Here is a 26,601-nt window from a genome sequence, read left to right as displayed (position 1 = left end):
GAAGAGCCAGTGATGAAATGAAAACACTTATTAAAAAGAAAACCATCCTCTTTCATCGCTCTTACCATTAAAATATCTTAAGACTCTTTAGGTTATTGTTGGCTATCTGTCTATATATATTTATATATTTTTATATATTTATATGTATGTATATATTCATCCTCATATTTGCATTTGGGCCGTCTGTGTGAGTGTTAAAGTTGATTCTATGATTTGCATAAATCAGGCTGATTTAATTTGGGTTTTCTTCTTCCCAGAGAGGAACGTGAGGACGGAGATCGCCGCAAACTCGCCCTCCGGGCGCGACGGAGGTTAGAAAATTCAAAAAGACCTTCGGTTTCTCCCGCTTCCTCACGTTTCTCCCGGGTACTTCATGGCGGTTTGTGCGGCGCGCTCAAACATTCGCGCCACAAACCACAGGGCAGCGCGTCTTAACGCTGGATTCCCACTTTAAAGGTCTCGAGTAGTAACAACCAAAGCTACACACACACACACACACACACGCGCACACACACACACACACGTTTATCTTGGCTTGAAACACAGTTACCGTTCCCCCGTCCCCAAACTGTATGCTGTGCTGTGATGTCACCCCCCCCACCACCCCCCAAAATAAAAAAAGAGCTGGAGAATGACTGATTGATTGATTCCTGACGCCATTCCTGAGCAAAGTGGACTTGACGAGCGAGACCCAAGGAATCCAGGTGACGACGAAACTCAAGCGGAGAACAAACGGAACCGGAAAATCACAGCGACAGAGTGGAGGCGGGGAGGTGCAATGCCAACGCAGAAGCCAGTCCGCAGAATCACCTGCAGAGGGAAGAGAAACGGGGGAGATTGTGAGGTTCCTGTTCGCCCCTCAGGCCAACGCTGAACACGCGTCCTGGGAATCAGGTTTTTCCTTTGTGGTGCCGCAGAGTGCAGGTGAGGGGAAATATCCACGTGTTTACAAAACCAAACAACTGCTGCTGAAAATCTCAACAAAAAGAAAATCTCCTGTAGCTGTTGCATTATGGGCGTTTTTTACAAACCCGCCCTGCTTTGAGGTCGACACTAGCGGGATAGCTTTCATGTCGTCGTCACCAACATCTCAGCTCAGGTCGCAGTGTCGTGTCCACCACTTTTAAGTAATTTCATTTAAAAAGATCAATGTTGTCTTTTGAAATTTTTACAATTTTCTTGGTGGTTTGGCCGGATTGGAGCCTCCTGCGGGTCGATGGCGGCCCACGGGCCTCATGTTTGACACCCCTGATAAACATTAGCTTGCGTCTGTCTTTTGGAAAAGGTTTAAATCTCGAGCAGAAACATGTCCGATTATTGAAATATCACTTTTGTGGTGTTAGGCCAGATGTTATATATAATAGATGACTTTGTCGCTTTACACTGGAATCCTTGTGGTTTCAGTTGCTGCAGAAATAAAACACAGTAATTAAACACAAGGCGGATAAACGGTGGAGCTGATAGTTATTATCAACCCAGACTCCGGCTGCAGCAGCTGGAGGGACCCGGAGATCGGGGGGTGGGGGGTGGGGGGGGGACACCACATCTGATGATCACCAATGTGGGAAAAGATAAAGACATCCCCCGATGCTATTTTCCTTCATTGAGGTTTCAAGTCAAAACACATCAGGGTTTTTTTTTTTGCGTTTTTGTTTCAGAAAACTTTTGCGTTTGAATGGATGAAAGAGTGAAAACGATGGCGTTTTAACACATCAGGCCACGAGTTGGTGCTGCTGGTTGTTTTTGTAATGAAACCCCACACGCAAGCGTGCGGAGAACAACACACTACAAACATTAACAACGGGAGAACACGGACATCCGTACGGACAGACGACCAAGTAGGAGCGTTAAAAACTATAAAACTACCGAGTCCCCGGAGTCACGACCGTCTGCAGGCCGCCACTGTTGTCATTGTCCATCTCATCGCTCACGCGCAGAAGAACTATTTACTGCACCCATGTTGTGCTTGCGCAGTAGCGGCATTTCAGAAAAGTTGCGTCCCCCCCCCGTTTCCATGACGACGGAGCATTTTCAAAAAGTTGCGCTTCCAGTGGCTTTGTTGTGTAAACGGACATTAAAAGGCAACGAAAGTTTTCAGTTTTCACTTGAGATGTTGTCAAGTAAACTTGGCATATATAACCTATTATTGGTTGCTGCTATTTTTGTTGTGTGTGTTTAAGTCCTTCTGTGGCTTTTATGGCAATTTCAAAAAATGTTTGTACGAAATAAAGCAACATCAGGTGCAATTAATTGAAATCCTTGTATTTTATGAAAAATAGGTGAACGCTAATGTTTAATAATGCGATGACGATACATACACACACTTTAGTTAGATCCTTAATTGCAGTAATTGCAAGATTTGGGGGAATTTATTCTGAATGTCACTTATTCTATATTTGACTGTTTTGAACCAGCAGAGATTGAATAAATAAATGGAAATATAATTTATCACAGTTCAGTCTGTTGCGACATGTTTATTGTGAATGTGATCGAAAGAATTATACATTTGGGATACGTCGAGCAGCCCTGGTGGATCTTGAGATTTTGTTCTTTTTTTTTTTAATTGAATTTGAAGTACAAGAGTAAATTGTGGAAAATGACGGCGGGATGTTCACCATTGTGCTGCATCAACGATTTAAACACTGCAGAGAACTGTTCCAAGTTAAAAACTCTAAAATGCTTTTCCCCATCCTCCACCGGTGCTGAGTTCATCTTTTCTTTAAAAACATTTCCAGGATGTAACATCGATGTTTAGGCTGGTCTCCAGATGAGTTTATGTGAAAGTCCTCCAAAAGACACTTGAACATAGAGGTTTTGTTTTGGATGCAAAAACGATCTCAGTCACGCGCGGCTCCGCTTTCAGGCTACAACTTGAATCCAGCGCATAAGATGGGCTTTATCCTGGTGAAGTACCTCTGCTTCAAACTCAGTTTAAACATTTCAACACGCTCTCTGAAGAGCTGTTAAATTTAACTCCAGTGAATCAGAGTCGACGCTGAAGCATTCCGCTCGGCCACGGTGGTGAGAAAATGTGAACGTGTGCTTTACCTGTGTGAGCCGTTAGGACCTAAAGCTGGGCTGGAAACGTGCGGTTTCTTCAAAGATGAGCTCCTTCAGCGTCTCTTTGGGGAGGTCATCCAGCTCCATGTCGAATTTGAACGGGGCCTCGGCGACGGGCTACAGGGGGCAACAGAGAGAAGAGAAGACGCGTCAAGATAGTCCAGAAGTATCTGCTGGGAATAGTACCGCTGTTCAGTTTTAGTAAAAAGTTACAGGTGTGAACAGCTGCATTTTGCTAAAGGTCACCAAATCAAAAAAACATTGAAAACGCTTTAGTTTGCCGGCCGGGACATTAGTTGCTGATGTATTTATGTAATCACCTCCAGGTGGAATTCACAAATGTTGCATATTTCCTGTTTACATGGAGACGGCACGCAGTGTAATAGTTTTGTTGGTAGAGACTTGGAACTGGTTGTCGTGTAATTGAACAGCCAAAAGAAAAGTTTACTGTGCTCCCTCAAGATTAATAAAGTATCCAAGTATCCATCCATCATTTCACCTGCACTAAAAGGGGATTTCAACAGTGTAGGGGAGCTGGTGCCTGTTTGTTGGATGCTCAGTTTGATTTGTTTGAGAAGACCATGCAGCAGTACATCCAGGAGAACCTCGTCCTCATGCATGGTGGGGGGAGCATCATGATGTGGGGCTGCTCTCCAATCTACAGGTTCCTGTTTCACCAACATGCTGCGATACAGAAAAACTCACGACATACTGCGCAGCCCTAATTGTGTTTTCCTGTTTGTGACATAGATCCATTTGTACATTTAAAGCTTCCTCGCTTTTAATATTGAAACTGTTATACATGTTTTAAAGACAATTTTTTTTAAAAAGCTGAAGCACTCAGAGCTGCATTTCACATATGAGAACTGCTATATAAATAAAGTGATAAGTATTATCATCATCATATCACATTTTATGACAGTAACATTTTGTCCTCGCTCATTTCATCACATAAAAAGCAGCCCGAGAGTCTCACCTCGTCTGTAGGGTCGTAATATTGTTCCAGGTAGGGGTGAGCCAGGGCTTCCTCCACCTCGATCCTCTTGTGGGGGTTAAAAGTCAACATCTTGTCCAGGAGGTCCAAAGCTGAAGGACAAAGAAGACGATGTTTAACAGGGCAACAGAGGGTTCATGCTCATCCTTGAACGAAGATCATGTTTCCACTGTCCACTAGGGGGCATCCTCTATTGAAGAAAGCTGAGCACATCTGCAGATCTATCAAACCTTAAGTAGAGGAAAGTTGCACACTTGATTCCAGACTCAGTGGATTGAAGGTGAAATTCTGTTGCAGTACGAGTCTGACTGGACACGACAGGAACCTTTAATATTCTCCTACATTTTATTCCAGGGGTGTCGAACACATTTCAGTTGAGGGGCCACATAAAGACCAATTTCACCCGGACCTTCTTGCCTCGCAGCGATAAAGTTGTGGGTTCAAATACCAGCCAGTTCAGTGTGGAGTTTGCATGTTCTCCCCACGTGTGTACAGGTTTCCTCCCACAGTCCAGACGCATGCATGTGAGGTTAATTGGTGATCCTAGAATTGCAACTAGGTGTGGTGTTGTTTGGTTTTTCTGCATTTGGACAGTTCTCCAGTCAGTCACAGGACAGGGTGTGTCCTGCTCTCGCCTATAGTAAGCTGGGATTGGCTCCCACACAGGATTAAGCAAAACAGACGATGGATGGAAACAATTACAACACAAAAATGACCGCAATCTCAACATGAAGTCAATTCTAATGAAACCTTCAGGTCCAAAATACATAGTTCCAACAATGAATATTATAAAGATCAATATATGTATTTGAACACACAACCTTCTAGCTGCAAAAAACTTCTCCTGTAGTATTTGCACTATGTCTGTTTTTATAAATTCACCCCGACAGCATGAATTTGAGGCTAATGCTAAATTGTGCACAATGTTCTCAGGGTCTCAAGTGTGTGTCCACTACTCTTAATAAGAAATTTGTTAAAAAATAAATGTTTCCTTTGAAATTTTTACAATTTGCTTGGTGGTTTGGTGGAACAGATTGGAGCCACTGTCGGGACAGTTTTGGCCCACGGGCCTTATGTTTGACAATCCAGTCTTATACTAACATGACAAGCGTATTACAGTGTTGCTAAAGCAGTGATGGACTCTCGGGTTATTTTCTTTCCTTTTAATCTTTGAAAACTCGTGATAAAAAGGTAAAATTGGAGCGTAACACTATTTTGTTAAAACACTGAGAAACTACATTTGTCGTCAGTGTACTAGAGACGAATCAGCACAGTCTCACTTCACTGATCTCTCTGCGGTCGGCCAACAAACTGCTCTGACACATTCCAAGATCAACAGTCAACCCAGTGGTGATCCAGCAGTTTTCTGGAGGAGGAGCTTTGCAGTAGCATCTCTCATCTAATCAGAGCAGCTCTAGGGTGTGATATCAATGTGAAGCATGTCGGAGTTAGTGGTGACTCAGCGCAGGAAAATGTGTAATGTCATCAGTTTATGTAATGCATCTGCACTTTTTTTTTTTGTCCCGTTGAAAAAATAAAGCATGACTTGTTCCAAACTGTCGTGCTGTGCATGTTGTGGGTCTGTAGCTTGTGTAAACCTGACCTCCTGACCTCCTGACTTCTTGAGAAACGCTGAAACGTCATTAAAAGAAGAAACCTTAAACAAGCTGCACTGCTCCCACCCGAGTCTCCCACTCTAAAATACAACCATCAGCATTCCCACGAGTGTGTTCAGGCGCTGACCTTTGGGATCGGCGTTGGGGAACAGTCGGTTCCACGGCACCTTGCCACGGTAAGGCAGCGACAAAAGATAGTTCCTGGCCTTAATGTTGATGATGCAGTTGAGATCCTCCTGAGAAGGGGAGCCCAGAATTCCTGAGAGACAAAGTCAAACATGATATATTGGGACTGCAGCTCGGTCTGGGAAATTATCATAAACATTTATTTTATTCTTATTTTTTATATTTTTCAGTCCAGAGTCACAAAGAGATTTTGAACTGAACAACAACAGCACAAAAAAGCTAGGGTTTACATTCTTCCACGTGTCTCCTGACATCACTCAGGTGGTTAACTATCGATGGAGAAAGACTCACAGTTGAATATTTCACACTGACAACAGTTAACTCTTCCGAGGAGAGACCTCGCATTTTGAAGCCAGGTCGAACTTCAGTGCTAAACTCCATGAGCCTTAAAGTGGACAAACAAAATCCAGGACTCTAGAGTAAATTTCACAGCTCGAATTAAAACCTGCGGAATGTGAAGTTGCTCCTAATTACTCTGTACAGTCAAATAATAACTCTCTCATACAAATACAAAGATATTGTTTGTAATGGGAAAAACATTTGTGCTAAATCACAGTTTATGCCTATTTTGACTTTTCATTCCACCACAAAAGTTGTGGACACCTAAACCACTGACTTTTTTTGATGCCCTCTAATCAATGATTCGCCCCAAACGGAGCTTAAGGCAGATTACATATACATATGTTGCCCGTATCATACGCTAATACCAGAATTCATCTTCCCAAAAAATATAAATTGAAGGAAGCTACCACTGTAACAAGTTGATGAATTGTGTGATGTAAAGAGATTTAATACCCAAAATGTGGTTAAGTTGATCCAAATAGTGCTTCCCGGGAAAGATTGGCCTGTTGGACAGCATCTCAGCCAGGATGCAACCCACTGACCAGATGTCTATGGACTTGGTGTAGCCCTGAAAGAGAGGCACACAAATACAGCGAAGGAACTCAGCATTTATTCTTTAAAGTCATTTCTGTATCGCGCTCACACATTAGAAAAACAATGCGAGACTGTGTCAAACAAAAGCAAAATACCACGCTGTAGGTGGACCATTCAAACCGAGCGTGACACATCTGACATGTCGCTGTATGGGCATGTGGAGCGCAGCGCGCTCACCTTGGAGTTCAGCATTATCTCAGGAGCTCGGTACCAGCGAGTGGCGACATACTCTGTGAGGAAACCGGTGTGGTCGTGGTCGGGGTCCGCCACGCGAGCCAACCCGAAGTCACAGATCTGCAGGGAGGCGAGTGACAATTAATGCAACAAGCTCAGCATTAATTAATCATGACGATCTCAATACCGGCAGTATTTCAATCACATGCCTGATGACTGCATTATGAATTACTACAATAACAATTGTTGAGATTAAAGTAAATATATTTAGCTTAAAAAAAATGAAAGAATGGCACCATTATGAAATGAATAGCAGTGTTGTGTCGCTCGGTTTCAGCATTTTGCTGTTTAGAATTGTTTTTCCTTCTTGATGGCAATAATGATCATTTGTTGTAAGCTTCTGAATTTTGAAGGCCAGTGTTATCTCATCAGAGAAACAGTACGCAGATATCATGTGCTGCACTGTTAGTTCACAAATCCAATTAATACTCAGATGTGCGCATTAGTCTGGAAAATACGATACTTTCCTGCTCTTGGATTACAGTAAGAAAAAGGGGAGCAACATCATGAAAAGGTCAGAATACTGTCTGATGGTTAAAACGGTTTAAAAACGTTTTTAATATATATATAGTGACCAATAATCCATTTGCAGAACATCAAATTCAACCATTGACGTCCTGTTCACTGCTATAAAAATATAAACGAAGAGAAAAGTTCAAAGAAATGATGATTATTGTTTAAAAGCGCTGGAGAGGTGGAGGTCACCTTGAGATCGCAGGTGGTGTTGAGCAGGAGGTTGGAGGGCTTCAGGTCACGGTGTAGGACGTTGGCGGAGTGGATGTACTTGAGCCCTCGTAAGATCTGGTAGAGGAAATAGCAGATGTGGTCGTTGCTCAGGTGTTGAGTCTTCAGCAGCTTGTACAGGTCAGTTTCCATGAGATCCTGGACAATATATCTGCACAGGTCAGGTTAAAGAGGCTGTACTGGTCGAATGTGGGAGCAACACAATGAGCCCTTTATGCTGACGATACAATGTTCTCACTGACTGCAGAGACATCTGATCGGGCTGCGAAAGGAGGCAAAGTCAACCAAAATCAATGGCAGACAGCTTAAATATAGCAGCATCAATACATTTGAGAAATTCACTCGAAGCTGAAAGTTCCCAGCGCCATAAAACCAGCTCAGGAGTTCATGTGTTCTTTCTGCACAAAAACTAAATCTGGACAGTGTGCAACTGTTCATTCTTTAGGTTGACTAGCAGCAATACTTATAATTGAATATGAAAGAAAAAAATACAAGATGCATTAAAGTATTAAAGCATTAAGTATTTTAAAATATGAAAAGAAAATCACATTTGTAGAATTTGACCTGTTTAAAAAGTGGCAGGGTCGTTATACTTGTATCCTATACTTGTTCTTGCTTTTACATTGAGGCTGTCCATCAATTAGAATTTAAAATAAAAACTAAAATATTTTAAAAGTGAAAACACAAAACTTTCATTGTGTTTTTGGTGTCTGTGTGAAACGAAAACGCGTAAACGGGTCCTGAATAGGTTAAATGCACATTTTGTTGTGAAAGCACCACTCGTTATCAAGAGATCTTGATTTATCAAAAAGTAGCCATTTTTAATTTGCAGAACATGAATGTAACATTGAAATATATAGCATTTCTTCGCAATATGTAGTATATACATATACAGCGTTAACAAATCTCATCGACTGTGTAGCCTAATTGCATGAAGTTTGTTGTTCACAAGCTAATAAAAAAACAAAAGGAAAACACGGGGTGTTTATTGTGGAATTGTAGTGGTGGATTTGTGTTACGATTACTGAAGATTTTCTTCAGAATCAGTTTAGTAGTTTTATTTAGTTAATTACAGATTAATCTTTTACCTGCAAACTAAAATCTACTGGTGGTTTGCCTTCAATACAGGCCATGTCTAGTTGAGGTACAATCTGCCTTGAAAACTTATAAATAAAGCAGAATATTGCGTAGAAAAGGATTATGAGACGTCAGTATAATATATTTATGATTTTGAGTTTGCAGCAAACCGAATGAATGCGAGCTTTGATCTTTGGCTTTTAAAGTAAACCGCACACTCGCGCACACACACACAGCGCCCAGTGTGCTACCATTAGGCAACGGTGAAGAGCAACTCTGGCAAGCTCATGGCAACAGGTGGCTGTTGTGCAAAGGAAAGTGGATCTCGAGTGTGAGAGGCCGGTCTCCCTGGCGGGCGAGGAAAACACATCGCTTCCTAATGAGGAGAACACGCAACGCAATCCAAAACGTCTCAGGTAGGATACACATCCTTCATCTGGTCGATGGTGGGCGTGCGGATGATGTCGTTGATTCCGATGATGTTCTCGTGCTTGAAGCGCAGCAGGATCTTGATCTCTCGCAGCGTGCGCTGGCAGTACGTCTGGTGCTCGAAGGGGCTGATCTTCTTAATGGCCACGCGGATCTTATTGTCCCGGTCATAAGCAGAGCTGTGGAGGGGGGGAAAAAAAATATTACAATATTTGTATGGATAATCCATCCACATCACAGACACATGTGAACACATTTCTTCTCTTTCTGCTGCATTACCCGCCTCTGAAATCCAATAAAGAGCAGCAGAAAATTGACAGGAAATTACAAAGCATGTCCGCGTACACGGGGTGCACGCGCCTGGCACGTCGAAACAATAAGTAAAAAGGATATTTACAAAGATTAAGTGGCATGTCCCTTTCATGTTGCACTGTTTTTTCAACCTATTGTTTCTTTTTCTTTTTTTTTTTTTTTAAAGCTGAGACTGGAACTTTATGTGCTGTGAAAAGAGTTATAATGACCATAATGTGCACAGTGTGACCAATCCTGCTTCGGGCAGAATGGGAAGCGAGAGGGAGAAAATGAACGGTTTGAGTAGTATAAATGGTCAAAAGTCTCCAGGAGAACAAGACTTTCACAAAGCCAACACTTCATTGAGTCACCTAAGATGCTATTTTTTCCCCCCGCAAAGCTAAATGAAAGTGTGCAGCATCATGTGAGGAGTCAAAGTCCGACAGAAAAATTTGAGAGAATTCGAGAAGTGGGAATCAAAGTATTCATTTAAAAAAAAAAAAAAAAAGATTATATAATGAGCACGTTGAACAGTAATTAAAGCACCAAGACCAGATCCAGTCCTGCCACCTGCTGATCCCAACTGTTTTCTTCATTTGACGGCTTCAAGTGGAGGCGCCCTTCATCTGTCTTCATGAATGTATTGTTGGATTGGTGTGGGACGACCAGTCGGCCTCTTTACATCCTGTTGCTCAATCGAAGATCTTAATGTCATCATTTATTTTGTTTATCTCAGGAAAAGTAGCAAGAGGATGTTAATCTGAGCTCTAAAAGTGTTCCGATTACAAATCAGTGAGTGAGAGGTGGGAACCAATGACTGGCTGGCGAGAGGGAGTGGCTAGTTTCCACTCGCACATGAGAACCGATAGCGAGCGTTCACGAACAGACAACCTGCGTGAAAAGCTAGCAATTAGAGCTATGCGATGTAACGATGCATTTTGTAGTGGGATATGAAAACGTTCCCTCCATCGTTTATATCAGAATTTTAACATGTCGGCTATTTGATTAGCTCTGTTGCTACACAGCTCTGCCGGTACGCCGTGTAAAGTACAACTCAACGACGGACTGACCGCTGGATAATTCTAATGTAACTGCTGCTGCTTTGTGGTAGCGTTTTGTTTTTTTACGTCACCCCCCAAGGAGTCGTTTACTCCTGTGGAGTGAACAGAGGTGAAGAAGCATGGCGGAGGGCGAGGACAGTGCAATGGAAAGGGAAAATAGCGTTAACGTTACAGCAGACTGGGATACAGAACGCAAACCCCAAGAAGACGTGGTGTTGAAAAGGGGGAAATGGAATTCCATCATTTGGCTTTGGTTTAAAAAGTCATGCTGCCAACAGGTTACTAGCGACTCAAAAACATCTAATCTTTTCCGTCACTTAACAAAAAACAACAACAAAAAACAAAACACCAAACAAATCTGGAAAAAAAAGTATATAAAAAGAACGAATTTTACATCGGGATATATATCATTATCGGGATATAAAATTAGACATATCAAAATGTAAAATGTTGTCAATATAAATGGACTAGCTTATATACCCCAGACAGCGAGTGGAAGCAAGCGCCTCAGTTAGGCCCCGTTTACACAAAGTTTAAGTGAAAACAGAAAACTCATGTTGTGCTTTGGGCGTCCGTTTACCAACAACAGTACTCGGAGCCGCTGAAAACGTTTTGATGACACTCGGGCTCCGTGTAGATGGCGGAAACGATGCAACTGTACATGCCCATGTAGTCACTCCTCGTCAATGTTTCAAGTGTAGTTTTCCGCACATATGTGTGTGTGTGGTTTCATTACAAAAAACATCACCCACTAGTGGCCCAACATGAAAACTACATCAATTTTAGAGTCTCTGCAGTTTCCATGTAAATGGACATCATTTTTAAAACTTTTCTGAAATGAAATTGTAAAAATATGGGAAATATGGGGCCTCGTTAGCGGGAGCAAGCCACTGGCTGGAGGAAACAAGCTCTTGGCTAACGGCAGCAACAGTTGACTTCTGGTAAACAAATAATACCGTTCATTGTTTTTGCATACAAATGATTTGTGCTCAGTATATCAGGGGAACGATTGTCTTGAGAGACTTGAGAAAGGTTCTCTTTGGGCAATAACGTGATCGAGACCTGAATACAGTCCAAGAGGGACAGCAGATGAAATACTTTTATATATTAAACATCAGGACCAAAAGTACAAAGTGCACAAATAATTAATATCATACATGAGGTCAGATATGATAGGCTGAGAACACATTTAGTGAGATATTTGATCATCTTGAGTTTTGCAATAACAATTTGATTTGGAATTAAAAAAAACACACAAGTATGATTTTAACAACCATGTCCTTTGAGTTTTGCTCTTCCAAATAACTGGACTCATTTCAACCCAGTTTACACATGGTCTCTTTAGTATCGTAATACTTGCTCATAAAAATTCTTGATTGCAGTTCAGTCTTGTCTGATGAATATACTGTTCTCGATGGTATATTACTTTGCACGCTTCTCATTAGTTATGCATTTTGTAAATGTGCTGAAACAGCTTCTGAAAATGGGAAAATACAGTGAAAGCATTGTGTTTAGTTTGTTATTTGTACCCGATTGTCTGAACTTGCCTAAACTCAACAGACAAAGTGTTCAGTTTGACTCATGACTCTCATCACTGCCTGGGATCAGCAACGTCAACACTTTCCAGGTCCGGGCACGTCCACTGATGAATATCTGGCTCTTTTTTATCAACTTCACGGCAGTTTGACCTTCCTCACGTTCGCTCATCCTCAGACATTTCACATTCCCACAATGAATCCTGCAGAAGAACTTTTGTCGCAAACAGCGTTGTTTGTGTGTATTTCTATTCATTTCTTTTAGTTTTCATTGAGTTATTTCTTAATTATTAAAGCATGGTGCATAATGGAAATCCAGCACGCCTACTTTATGTCTTCCAGACAGACAATTTCCAGTCTGGCGTTGGGTGAACAGCACGCCCAGACATCTTCACTGCACAGGATCTGACACATCCAAACCAAGTCCAAATGACCTAGCACCGCCAAGAAACACCAACCGCCGCTGCCAGCTCATCTAACTCCTCACTGTTGCTACATGCTGCTATTCGGCGCCGTCGCAAAAACCCTCTCAGGGGCTGCACAACCTCCCCACGATGGCAAATACGGAAAGCCTGCAGTATTTGATGGATTCCTTAGATTTGTGGTGCTTGAAGGCTACGCTTCCAGCCAAAGAGGTTCTATTCCTGCACGTTACAAACAGCAGAGATGAGTGAAGAACACCCACACAGTAGGACTAAATAAGAAAAGGAGTTGCTATAGCGATGGGGGTGTCGGGACTGAAATGTAAACACAAGTGTGCCAGCCTTCTGCGAGGGAAATATGAGTGACCTTCCTTTCCACTTGTGTGAGAGGAAAGTGTGTGTGTGTGTGTGCGTGTGTGTGGTGTATGCAACTGTTCGAAACCTGAAGACACCCTCATGTACAGAGAAGCAGATCGCTACAAGACTTAATGATCCGAGCCAAGATGGGATCCCGGCCAGAAGGGCCATGATTTCACTGCAGTTTTCAAACAGTCACAAATGACTTCACAAAGCTCACCTACCATGTCACAATCTTCACTACCGCGCCAGTTTAGGGCTTTTTGTCCGTAATATATCAGAATGCTGGCACCCAGCGTGGCAATTTGAGACATTTTCTGGCTTTTTGTCTTCATAATGAGTGCAGGGCTGACATCACCTGCTACTACATCCCAAATGCTGGTGATTTTTTGTATCACTGGGGGTCTATCTGCTGGACCGACAAGCCACTGTCCAGAATCTGCCATGGAATAAATCTGTTTTATTTCATTCTAAGCTAATTATAGTCAGACTGACCAAATTGAGGCAGTAATAGTTCCTTTATATGATTTATCACAAAACAAAGTAAACAAACAAAAGTCAGATCACTACTCCTTGTATCTTGATCAGCATCAATTGTTCTTGAAATATTGTAAGGTACGTAGGCTCTAATTCATTGCAAATCAAATCTGACAGCGTCAGATGCCAAGTCTGTAAAGTCAGAGTTTTCAAGTGAAAACACAACATTTTCGTCGTTTTGTGGGCGTCCGTTTACAACGGTGGTCGGAGCCACTGAACACATAACTTTCTGTAAACAGCTCCAAAGGTGGAACTTTTCAGAAATGCTCCAACTTTGCACTCTAAAAACAGCCGAGTTCCATCTCGAAACGCTGCTACTGCACATGCTGCACTACAGCCGTAGTGAACCATTCTGTACATGTGTGATTTTTCCTCCAGAGCGACATGAATCCCAGTTTATATTCTACTTGGTAGTTTTATAGTTGACCGTCCCCGTAATAACAAGGCAACCTCATCGTCAGTCCATGCGAATGTCCATGTTCTCCCCTTGTTAATATGAATCACCTAACTCCTGCAGCTTGTGATTTATATGAGGCACTCCGGAGGAATCTGACCAAGTGTAGCAGGTAGGAGGTATAAATAGTGACATCACGACATACTTTACTTGATTGATGCTTCAAAAGGTGTTTAGAAAAGTGTTGAGGTAGTGTTGAACAAAGATGAGGAACAGTAAATATTCCAAGCCGTGAGCCAACCGGTGATCAAATCTTGGTAAACATCAAGTGTTTACCGGTGCATAAAAGGTTAAGCTATACAGTTTCAACTACTGGTACAAGTGAGACGTTTAGGGAACATCTGAGTTGTAATTTCCGTAATGCGCAGATGATGTTCAGGGATAAGATTAGTTAACTGTAGCAGCGAGCAATACATGCAAGGCATTTTGGAAAAATCTGTAAATGGTGGCATCTCCTGATGCACATGAGGCATTAAGGGAATTCAAGTAAAGAGCAGCGGTAACTCCACTGACGCTTGTGGGGCATTTAAGACCCTGTGTAAACCGTAGCATGTAGAGATGTGAAGCATTTTAAAAAGTGGTAAATGGAGTGTTGTACAAATCTCATTTATCTAGATATAACCGCACGGCAGATAAAACCTCATGGGGTGAATTGGAAACATTAAACTGAAACCTCTTGTTCTTATGAGGAGTTCAGGGACCGTCTGAAGTTGAATCAGTGGGTAGTCAAGGTCCGTCCAGACCGAATCACACCCCAGAATGACTGAATTAGTTAGTTTACAAGAAAACGAACCACACGATGGTTTATGAGGGATTGTGTCTACAGGCTGTGGAAACCATAAACTTAGTTCAGTTTCATTGTCGGGGGGGGGGGGGGGGGGGGTATCTGAAAGACTAAACAGACTATAATTCACAGGCGATGTTACATACGGGTAAGAAATAAAATGGATTCATTCTCAAACGATTTGCTTTTTATTATGTCACATGCGCACCGCGGCCATAGTAAATAGAATTTTAAAAATTTAACGGTGTAGTATTGAATATGGACCCCCTAGAAAATGGACCCGGGGTCCATATTCTATGGGGGTCTGTTTGAAGTCCTACACCGGACTAAATAGAAGCTAAAAAAGAAACAGAGGTCGCAATTATTTTTCCATGTCCAGATGTGACTGTTCCATTTATAATCCTGGTTGAGTGGCTGCTGTCATAGTCCCAGGTGGTAAGTATTGGTATCTTTTGATATACAAGGTACTTCTGGATATGAGTTGCATGAGCAGTAAAAACAAAAACAAAACAAAAAAAAAATCCTCCAACCGCTGTAACAATCAGTGCACACAGCAGTGTTGGTCTAGCCATTATTTCAACATGTCATTTCACTGAGGCAAGCTCTTCACTTCCTTCTCTTGCTTGGAGGTGATGCAGGAGGAACTTTTTAAGGAAGTCCAAAGTCCAAAAGATCAGGTGTGTAGTTGAGACCGTTTATAGTGTGTCAGTATAGTGTGTTCTTGAGGAGCTCTGTTTAACCTTTTATTTTTTACCCGCTGTTTCCCAAGACAGTCAACCAAACCTGAAGGTGACATTAGTTTGATACGAGCCCATATCTGATCAGGGAAAATGCAAATTTTCTGAAAATGCACACTACCAGTTACAGTCGATAGTTATTCTGCACATGTGCAAGTTGTTTGGCAGCAATGGAGGACTCAGGAGTGCCGTTTATGCTGTTGAAACTTGGGAGTTCAACACTTTTCAGCATTCCTGGGGTTCCTGTGTATGTGTGTGTGTGGTCAGCTTCATCAAAATGAAAACAATACAGGTTCCAGCAGGCTTTTCCAAAATGATCTATACTATAGAATCACGCCTATAATGGTTGCTTTGATCAAAAAAAAAAAAACCATTTCAATATAATACCATGCAAGTTATATGCATCCCACCGACATCCAGAACCGTCGCTGCAACACACTTTGAATCTGTTCTTTCTTTAACGGGCCCTTAATTCTTTTCTGGTTTCAGATATTTGTTTGGACAAAACAAGACAATGTGGCGTGATGATAACTGGTGTCAGCAAACCCGAGAAGCTTTGCGGAAGCGTACCTTCGAAGGTACATTAACATGTCACAGGAAAGATTGTGTCACTTCCTTTCTGCGCTGCCGTCTCTCGCATGCAGAGACTCTGCTGCTCGGCGTCTTTCCTGTTTCTTCTCACATTTGCTGAGCATGCTCAGTGCAGAGGAAGAGGAGCGCTGGGTGGGGGAGAGAGTTAAAGACGAGGGGAGGAGGACGAGGAGGAGGGGGGGCTCGGTCTCCATGGAGATGCGAATACAAGGCTTTTCTCCGAATCAGCTTGGTTATGCAACAGCACTGTAACCATGACGATGCTGAAGGGGTAGGGTTGAAGGAAGAGGGAGGGGGGGAAGATACTAGCGTGTGAGCGTAAAGTCCACAGACACGAAGCAGCCAGGGGACGCACGCACACACACACACACACACACACACATTTACATATAGTTTTTTTTACTACACTGCAAGAGATCAAAGGGATCCAATTCCAGAATATAAAGCCTGATATCAGACTAAAATAACTCCAACATTTCAAATACCATCCTGCACACTGTGGATGTACTGTCGTGTAGTCATTTTATTTTTACGCTCTTTATTTATCCACAAGGAAATAAAATTCCACAAGAAAATAAGTCAAATAAATATCAAGACTATTTTATTAAGCTACTTTGGTCATCTGCAGTATTTTCATTGTCACAGCAACACACTCCTGGATGCATTTTTAGGAGGCAGTAGTTTAGAACAAAAAAATAAAAATAAATGCAAAAGCATAATTTTTGGTTTGTCGGACTTTAGTGAAATTAGTCAGCAGTCCATTCTTTTAGAAATGTTTTTTGGGGCTTGATGTTATTCCATTCATGTCGATTTGAAGTCAGCAAGCTGAACAGCTGTCGCCTGTTCATCTTTATAAATTCAGCATCTCGTCTGTCCATTCAGGAAAATATCAGACTGAATCGTTTTAAACAATACCTGGAGAACTTGGACATTAATAATGTTAAGAAACATTAATTTGTTTCTTAACATAATTAAGAAACAAACGGCCAAACTTGGAGAAATTCACAGAAGTAGTGTTACTTCAATATTACAAACTGCACTTTTGAAATGACTTGCTCAACAGTATTTAATTTGGAACACATATAACAATAAGTTTACAAAAACTTGTGATATGATTTCATTATCAATGAGTTTTGGTTTTTTTTTAACCTGTAGATCAGGCACGCAGGTCAAAATACTACTCATAAACATGACCACTCACAGGCCGATCCTAAATCACAAGCCATTTACTTTCATAACAGTTTTCATTTGCACACAGTCAATCTATGACACTTTAGACGGCCGCTGCCTCTTCGCTTATCGCAATAAACATCCGTCTTTCTGTGTTAGCTGACCACAGTAACCTACTTTACAACACCATTGCAGCGCCTTACATTTACCAGACACCTGCAAGACAAGCACTCGGAAACTAATAACTAAAAGTAACGTCAAATAACCAGAAAATTTGTGGACACTTTTCGGAATTAAAACAACCAAAATGACTAGTTAAGAGACACTGAATTAACTGGGATTATTTCTTTCAGTTAAACCACTGAGTGCTTCTTCTCTTTCATTTATATTACATCCACTTCATATATTCGTTGGCAATAATCCCCAGCGCACCTTAAACTTTAAGAGGAACAAAGGTCGGCACGTTAGAAGAAACTTCTCCTTCCTGTGTTTACACATTATATACTGGGAGTTTTGTTATTTACCTTAAGGGTTCGCTCACCTTTTTATAAGCATTTCATTTAGAGACGAAGGACCACACCTGCTAGTGACGTAAAACATTTATGAGTCCCGCTTTTAGCAAATTAATGATTAACCCTTTCAAAAGAAAACTCAACAAGAAGGGCATGTGGCATAAAATAGACAAAATCAAACATGCCGATCATCTGATTCTTCCATTTATTTAGATTTAGAATATCCTTGTTCTGCCATCATTGGGAGCATTATTTGAATATTTATGGGCACACACACAAGAATAATGATGTGTATGTTGTGTTCAGTGAACGTCTCACGCAGATTTAATCACTCTATAAAACTATCCGCATTAAAGAAGAAAGAAAAAAACCTCTTGTATGTGACCACTGTTGTGTGTCCTGCCATCTCCACAACGTATTACTGACCCCACAGACTAGTTACCTGCAGTTTTCAACTACAGTATATAACCAAAGCTGGAGCCTTTTCATTACTCTAATTTCTTCAGACCGCTACTGGATTACACAACCGACCCACATGGAGACCGCAACAAAAAACACAATCAGGCTAAATGCACACGTATTCTTCGCTGCGCTTCTTTTTTTCCTCTCTCTGTGTTCTGAATGAGTGATTCCAGCAGTTTGCACGACATCTGATTGAATGCATGTACGTGGCGAACGCAAAGGAAATACCTCAGACCAACCATCAGGATCAGACAAAAAAATATGATAAAAAAAAGGATTGAGTGGAGGCCAACACTGGTAAAACCTTCAGAACTGAACACCGACGCACACACAGTGAGAATACGCAAACTAAACACAGAAAATAAGTTTGAATTTGAACCCATGGTATTCTCAGCATGAGGCAAGTGTGCAAAGCACAAAGTGTGCATCAAAATAGCCTCAAAACCATGCTGTCAGGGTGAGTTTGTGAAAACATGCAGAAGGCATCAACTATAGGAGAAGTTTTAAGAGTATTTCACTCTATTTTACACCAGAAGGTTTCATTAAAATCAGCGTTATGTCGACATTGCAATCATTTTCAGTAGCGATTGTTGGAGTTTGTGAAAATATTGACATTGTCATCACATATACTCTGCGTCACAACAAAGAAAAACCTTAAAGTTGAAAGGTGAACGTGGCTATTTTACCAGTCCAGCCCACTCAGGAAGAAATTATGCTTAACGTGACCTCTGAACTAAAATGTGTTTGACGCCCCGTATTCTAAAGGGTTAACCATGGACACTTCAAACTCTGAAGCACATTGACCCCAGAAAGTTTAAAATAAAGCTGAACTCTTTGAACACCCTTTCAACAGAGTATTTTCTCTAAAGTTTTCAGACAAACAGCCTTAAAATACCTCACTCTCCCAACAGCATGTTGAAGGTCACAGGTTCTCGGGCCTCATCTACACAGTTTCTGGATCCGAACCCTCTCATGGCCCTGAATCAGGACACCTAATAGATGTAAGAGTTAAAAAGCGAGGACGGACTTTTCAAAAATGACGATAAACCAAAGGACCCTGCCAGCGAGTGAAACCGGATGAATGTGAAATCTAAAGAAATTTGATTTCCTGAGGTCAGCGACTGATCCAGGGACACAGATTCTCTCTTCTGGCTTCACCATGGCCAGCTTAAAGAGTCGGAGTAATAATTAGAAGGACTAAAATAACCAATACACAGAAGTAATGAAACTGAAAATGGTAATAATATCTCTCTGGTATTCTTCAGAAACAAACAAAATCAAAACATCGAACAAAAACATTTTTTTTCACATAACATCTGCCTAAAGCTAAACAACAAACTGTACAACTGTAATAGTGCAAGAGTTACAATATTTCAGAATGTCTTACAATACTGAAAGTAAAAATGGAGGAAAACAATGATTTAAGTAGGGATTTTTTTTTAGAAGGTACATGAATGGTTTAATTTCACAATGTTGAATATTTAAGACAAAATATGCTGACTGTGTGCATTTTTACACCGGGTGCTGTTCCCAATGCAACTGTGATATTCAAAGTCGAGCGATGGAAACTCTGGGTCAAGACTCAACCCGAAACTGATTTGTTTTCTTTTTCAATATACATACGTGTGTGTTAAACTCAGAAGGACCCAGCATATGCGTTTCTGACTTCTTTTTCCGATAACCTCAGGTTATTTCCAACATCCTGCAGCCCCCATTTCACAGTTACAAGCCACATATACCAATGTCAATTAACAAGCTTGCAGGGAGCATTAAAACAAAAAATAAACAAGCACGCAACTGAAGGGGCTTCATCTTCTTGTTTTGCATCAACACAACTTTTACTGATGAGGTGAGTCATAAAGGGGTTTTAGGAGACCGTAGACCTAGACGAGAGTGACTGTGAAATGAGACCAAGAAGAGATACGATCAAAGACGTGAGGACAGTTCTCCGGCTTTAAGTTTGCATGAACTTACTGTAAACGTCTGGCCGACGTCACATTATCAAAAAAAAACGAACCAAAAAAAACCCCAAGGGTTTCTGCAGAAAGCTGTACACAAGATAAACCGGCCGGCACTTGTTGCACCAGACGTTGCTCCGCTAAAAAGACGCATGACATCTCCTTGTGAATTGCACAAGAGGATTTGAGAGTGTCAAGGCTCTCATTCTCTCCCCTCCCTCTCCCCATTGGCTGAGGAGTGGTGGGACTGATGTCAGAGGCAGACGGGTTGCCATGGAGACGGGCACCACGGTGGCATTTGGAGAGGACGGCTCATGGCAAGAATGAAGCCGAGCGTCAGCAGCGACGGAGGAATCGGGGCAGGTCAAGGACTGGGGATGGAGATTAGAAGGGGATCAGAAATGGCGGGTCAGGAGGAGCACGGTCAGGATCAAAGGTTCACTGCTGCCGACACACTGAAGATGTGTGTGAGCAACAAAGCATTCCGCCTGGTAAATGCTGCTTTTGTGGACGAGACACAGGCGTCTGCTTTGTCACACTCGGCAGAGCGCAGGAGGAGCGTCTTCACGCAGGCTACTGTAACTCAATCAGGCCTTTTCCCCTGGAAGGCATAAAGAAAACACAAAAGGTTAAATAGATTGCTTCAAACTATCAAATCTTAGCATCTCAATGGCGGGAGCTTCTCCAAGATCGGATGGTTTTAACCGAATGTACAACGTACGTGACCAAAGGCCAGCGTTGTCACAGACCTGATGACTATCTGCAGCAGTGCTGCTGCTGTTTATCTGCTGAGGTGCAACCGCTCCGCTTTACATGAAGCTGGTTTCATCAATCATTACACAAGGTCTGTGCTATAAACTGGAACATGGCGGCACGGTGAAGCAGTGGTTGGTGTTTGTTTTTTCAGGTCCTCTCCGAGTGGAGTTTGCAAGTTCTGCATGTGGATTTGATTATAGTACAGACAACTTAATGGCTTCATTATATTTACAATGCCCAAAATGGTTAGGTTATTGGCTAGTGTTACATTATTAGCTCCAACACATAAGGCAAGCGCTTGAATAGTTGAAGAAACATTTAAACGTCCACCACATCCAGGTTAATTTTGACATCATTTACCCCGAGACACCGTGATCCCTCCAAAACCCCGAGAAGATAATCTAGCTCACAACAACAATGAGCACTGCCTCCACTTTGGTCAAGGTAGCCGCTTCAAGAAGCTACCGGATATTAACTCAATACACATATCGCTAAAGACTGCGTGAAGTGCAATAAGTGTTGGTTCACATGCGCTAAGCAAGCATGAAATCTGAGAAACAGCTCAGAAAGAGCAAATCTTAACATGCATTGCAGAAATCAAACCACTATTGCAATTCTAAGCATATTGTATGTTTGTGTAATATTATGAAGCTCCGATGTTAACAATGCAAAATGGTGCAGAGTGCCTCGTCCACCAGCCGCAACAATCCGACACAGCGGGTGAAAGATACAAACGCCTCACAAAACGTCGAGCTTGAAACTGAAACTGCTGGAGATATGGCGTGCTGTTCTGAGCCCCTGGTTTTTCAGATGTCAAACTTTTTTTCCAAAACACGCTCCCCTTCAGCAGTTGTTACCCCACGATCTATCGGACCGTGTGGGTGGGCTGGAGAGGCGAGTATATGCCTCGGCAGCTTCAGAACACTGGAGCGGAGCGGGGAGGCGCTATCTTGTGGTTGTGTAAGCATGAGGTGTGCGTGAACCCGAGCCGAGTTAAGAGGCCCGCTGCACCGCTGATCTGTGGAGGAGCCGCCGCCGCTGGAAAGCCCTGCGATGAGCAGCCTCCACGAGAGGCTGTTGAAAACAGAAATAGGCCTGACACAGACGCACTCCCAGAGCGCGGCGCCGAACGAGGCTGGGCTCAACACCACTGTTCCATCATGCTTACAGACGACACCAGTGAAAGAGGGAAATTCAACCGGCGCTGAAATTCTTGGAAAACTGCTGAAACTCAAGAGAAACGATGAGGGAACTCATCATGTTCCGTTTGCTTATATTCCGGAACTTCACTCGAGAAACCTGCAAGTAATTTGACACCAGCTTCGCCTCCTTGCCCTTCGCCTCCTTGCCCCAGTGATAAAATGTCAGTTTGTCCACAGCTTGAAAAGCAGTCCGACACAGGGTTACAAACAGACGTATTAGTTCCCGTTCAATTGATTCTATTAATCCATGTGTGTATGCGAATGTCTTTATTATGTAATGTGCAGTCATTGTACTTTAGAAGAACAGTAAACCCTGAAATCTCTGTAAATTCTACTTGATTTCAACATTTAACAGAAGCATTCATTTTACCAAAATGCTACAAACAAAGGTTTTGGATATCAAGGGATACGCAAACCTGGTTTCAGCTTGTTGTAAAAATACTCTGAGGCCATCTACTTCACTTGTAGTGATTCGCGATGGAGCTGGAGTCAAATTACAAGTACTGATCATCACCATCACGAAAGGAGCATTATGTAAGCAGTCCAACTGGACGAAATGCAGCTTTTTGGAGGAAGTGCTTAAAGACACAGCTCGTTTTAGAGACGGAACCCGTTTACACGACAACGTTCCAAATGAAAACGCATCGTTTTTGTTGGAAAAGTTCCGCATTTACACGGCAACGTTTTGAAAACGCTGTAGTTCGCATGCCAGGCCACAAGTTGGTTCTGTTGGCCATTTTTATAATGAAAGCACAGACCCATGCATGCAGAGAACAATATTCTATAAACATTAACACAAGAAGTACACGAATATTCGTATAGACAGACAACAAAATTGCCTTGATATTACAGTGACTCAACTATAAAACTACTAGATCCCAGGAGAATATCTACTGAGCATGTGCAGAACGAGTTACAATGGCTGTGGTGCGCTCGCACAGTAGAAGCATTTCAGAAAAGTTGCGTTTTCCACCATTTCCATGGAGACGTAGCCACAATGTTTTCAAACAGTTGCACCCCACATTACCAAAGAGATGAAGATCGAGCATTTTCAAAAAGTTCCCCCTTGGGAGCCGTTTTTATTTCCAAAAGTTGTATTTTCAGTGGATGCGACTGCCTTCGTGTAAACAGACCCCCAAAATGCAACAAGTTTTCCATTTTCACTTGAGAACGTCTCGTAAACAAGGGCCACACTGTTGTACTGAAGAGTTGCATATAATTTAAACTAAAATTAGAAACAGCGCCTCGTCACTACAGCAGTCTGCTCGATGTATGGGGACACACAACGCATAGCTGGTATGTGGGAAGTGTGAGCAGACCCCATCATGCAAGCATCTGTGACGTACAATAACTGATCCACGGTTAAAAAAAATAAAATAAAAATCCTCATCACCACCTCCTGAATAATTCTACCAGCTTGATCTATTTATATTTGTATTCTTCTTCCATCACTTCTTGGCCTTGTACTTACTTTCCTCAAACCCTCCAAGTGCGAAACATATGTTCATGGAGTAAATGTATATCACAAAATGTGGGCGTCCAGCCAGATTTCCCGACTCATAATGTTTTTTGAAGGCAGCCCGAGGGGGCTGTGTTTACAAGACGGCAGCACCGGTATGCAGCAGTGCAGCCGCTGAGACTTATATATATATATATATATATATCTTTCAGCTGAAAAATGCGGGATGTCTGTGAACGTGCACGCTGCACTGCTCTGGCTGGTTGCTGCACATCAAAGCCACATGACCAACTGGGTGGAAACTGCAGGTTTCACACTGTGAACACACTCCAGCTGGCTCTTTGCAAGCCAGAAACACAGAACAATGAAGAGGTAGCCAACAACGTGCCTGCACACGGCAAACAAAAGCAAAATGACCGTTTCACACTTGTAGCTGTTAGTACAAGGTAGACGAGTTTGTAAATAAGAGAAAAAAATAAGTCAAGTGTTTTAAAAAAAGGAACCTATTGGTATATTATTGATAAATATATGTCAGTAATGTGCATGAAGTGTCCATCAAATGCTGAGACAAAATCTTATACACAGAAAGAACAAAACCCTAATTTTGTTTGGTTTTGATTTAAGTTTGTAATTTTAGTTTTGGCATTGCAGATAGTCGTGTATACATAGATATATATATGTATATAATAATGGACCATCATCACCTGTGTACAACCTGCGGGTTTTTTTTACTCCTCTCCCTTTTTTCCGATTCGTCCAAGAAGTCGACCAAAAACTGGGCACAGCAAAATACAACTTTACCACAGCAGGGCTCGCAGATTTACTGTCAGCCGACATGCAGCACCGGGAACTTGTAATTGGACCCCAGACTTACTGTCTCGAGACTGGCCGTGCCTATATGTGAGGAGTCTCAGTCACAAACTGATAAAAGCTCATTCAAATCAAAGGTTCAGGAGGAGCTATGGATCGAAGCGTCGACCTTTGGAGGATGACTTTAAAAGGGTAAGCCACTTTAGCACAACAGACGCAGCCAACCTACAGAACCGGCTTCATGGGTCAAGTCCACTAATAATCGTTAATACTGAAGGGAAATGTCAAATTTTAACTTCATGGTTGAATTTATCTTCAATGGCGTTCTGGGCAATGACATCAGCATGCTGATGTAGTTAATAAATTAAATTGTGTGGTGTTAATCCATAAACAGAGACCGAAGGTATTGTTGTGGGATCGCGCTGAAATACCTACATATACAACGATGGAATCATTGTTCCACCGGCTGACCACACTTTCTCAGAAAAGAAGTGGGAAAAAAAAAAAAGAACATGACGTTGTGGAGTTTTATGAACAATCAGACCAGGTTGTGGCAAGTAAAAAGGAAAAGTCAGTTAATGAGCTACAAACGTCGAAGTTACAGCTGCTTGTTTTATGCAAATTCTTCATAAAAGTAGCGACGATCAAACGCTGCAGAAGATCCAAAAGTTGAATCCTATCAGACGCGAGGATGACTGATTATTCAACCTTCTTCTCATTTTTAGGAAATCTGCTAGTTTTAAAACAACCTGCAGGACAACTTTTACATCCCGTCATTTTCAGAAATCAAACGATCACACCACTAATTCATCTGGTGGACTTTCTTCTTCCAACACCTGCCGCTGTGTGCCTTCCTTGGCGTTGGAGAAAGACGCTCGCCGATCCTGCCCGGGCCCTCCACGCTGTGGGCAGACCGAGCTTCAAACCCTGTTCTCAGAAAAGCAGAGCAGCTCCTCTCACAGCAGCAGACAAAAGAACCAACACTTCTGCTGCTTGTGTGAGACACAAGGACAAAATACTGTATTATGTAATACAGTGCAGCATGCACATTTAAGGTCTGCCACATTACCACAGGCAGCAGGGGGGAAACAAGGGGTGTTTTTACAGGAATGGAGCGTCTAAAATTACATTTTAAGAGTGCATACTGAAATAAAATAAGACTGTAAAAGACGATGTTCAAGCTACACACCACGACTAAGCCAGTGCACATAGTGATGAGAAGAAACAGCCTCCATCCTGCGTTTTTCTGCTCAGAATGTGTTCATATAGCCACTGTGTGCAACCAGCCACGGGCTACACAAACAGAAGACCCCCCACGGTGCATTTCCAGGCAGATCATGCAAAAAAAACTGAACAAAACAAATAAACACAACAACGCAGCTACCAGGGGAGGAGGGACAACACATGGAGATGATTACAAGTGTCAGCTCAATATGAAACTGAAAAAGTAAAACAGATACACATAAGTTTATCTATTTGTTTTGTGTGTGAATTGGATGGAATAGAGACAATTTGGTGACTGAAACTGAGGCTGAATAAAGCTTGATTTGACGCGGAATGCTGCCGCGGTGGATGATCCGAACGCGGCTCCAGTGAAGCGCTCCAGGCCGGCGGAGAGAACCGAACATCAGCCCGGGATCTCGCTCGCCCTCGACACGTCTTCCAGTGCCTCACGCCGGGCTTCAAACGTCACGCAGCGGTCGGTAACGGAGGAAAAAGATGGCCAACGCGGAAAGCGACCGGAGAAGCTCCGGTTCCAACTTACCAGACCATCCCGTAGGCGCCCTCCCCGATGTAGGAGAGGTTGCTGTACCGAGGCCCGACGTCGAAGGCCTGCCCGCGGACCAGCTCGGTCCCCGGGCCGGGGCTGGGGCCGGAGCCAGCAGGGGCCGCAGCTGTCGCCATTACGAGGACGAGGTTCTCTTTTCTTTTCTTCTTCTTCTTTTGGTTTTACAAAGCTGTCAAATGTAAAAAGAGGCGCAGCTAAAATTAGAACAATCTATGTGAGGTGTTTATATCCGTCTCCGCTGGGACTGAACGGTGCTGACGGTGTTGCGGAGGCCTTCCGAGCGCGTCAAGAGGATTCTCCGACCGGTACCGAGCGACCACACCGTGGCTGTGCTGCGGCAGCAGGAGCGGGGCGGGAGGAGCGGGGAGAGAGAGAGAGGCGAGCACCGACACTACTGCTGCTGCTGCCGCCTCTGCTGCTGCTGCTGCTGCAGGAAAT

General features: G+C 42.6%; 1 protein-coding gene across 2 annotated transcripts; it reads right to left on the bottom strand.

The window, feature by feature from the left end:
- Nucleotides 1-532: 532 nt before the first annotated feature.
- mapk1 (mitogen-activated protein kinase 1) lies at nt 533-26,601 on the bottom strand. 2 transcript variants are annotated; one of them, XM_080467429.1, is made up of 9 exons: nt 26,140-26,592; nt 9,273-9,455; nt 7,732-7,921; nt 6,970-7,086; nt 6,652-6,766; nt 5,798-5,929; nt 4,037-4,146; nt 3,049-3,177; nt 533-810 (listed from the first exon to the last, which is right to left on the bottom strand). In XM_080467429.1, exons 1-8 carry the CDS (start codon nt 26,277-26,279, stop codon nt 3,061-3,063), a joined length of 1,104 nt encoding a protein of 367 aa, XP_080323555.1. In that variant the 5' UTR covers nt 26,280-26,592; the 3' UTR covers nt 533-810; nt 3,049-3,060. The 2 variants fall into 2 exon arrangements, with proteins under 2 accessions (XP_080323555.1, XP_080323554.1); XM_080467428.1 differs by lacking the exon at nt 533-810 and having other exon boundaries at nt 1,656-3,177; nt 26,140-26,601.

Source organism: Lipophrys pholis, assembly GCF_963383615.2.
Source record: "Lipophrys pholis genome assembly, chromosome: 7".
NCBI classification, from domain to species: domain Eukaryota; kingdom Metazoa; phylum Chordata; class Actinopteri; order Blenniiformes; family Blenniidae; genus Lipophrys; species Lipophrys pholis.
This window is presented reverse-complemented; position numbering and strand designations above follow the sequence as displayed.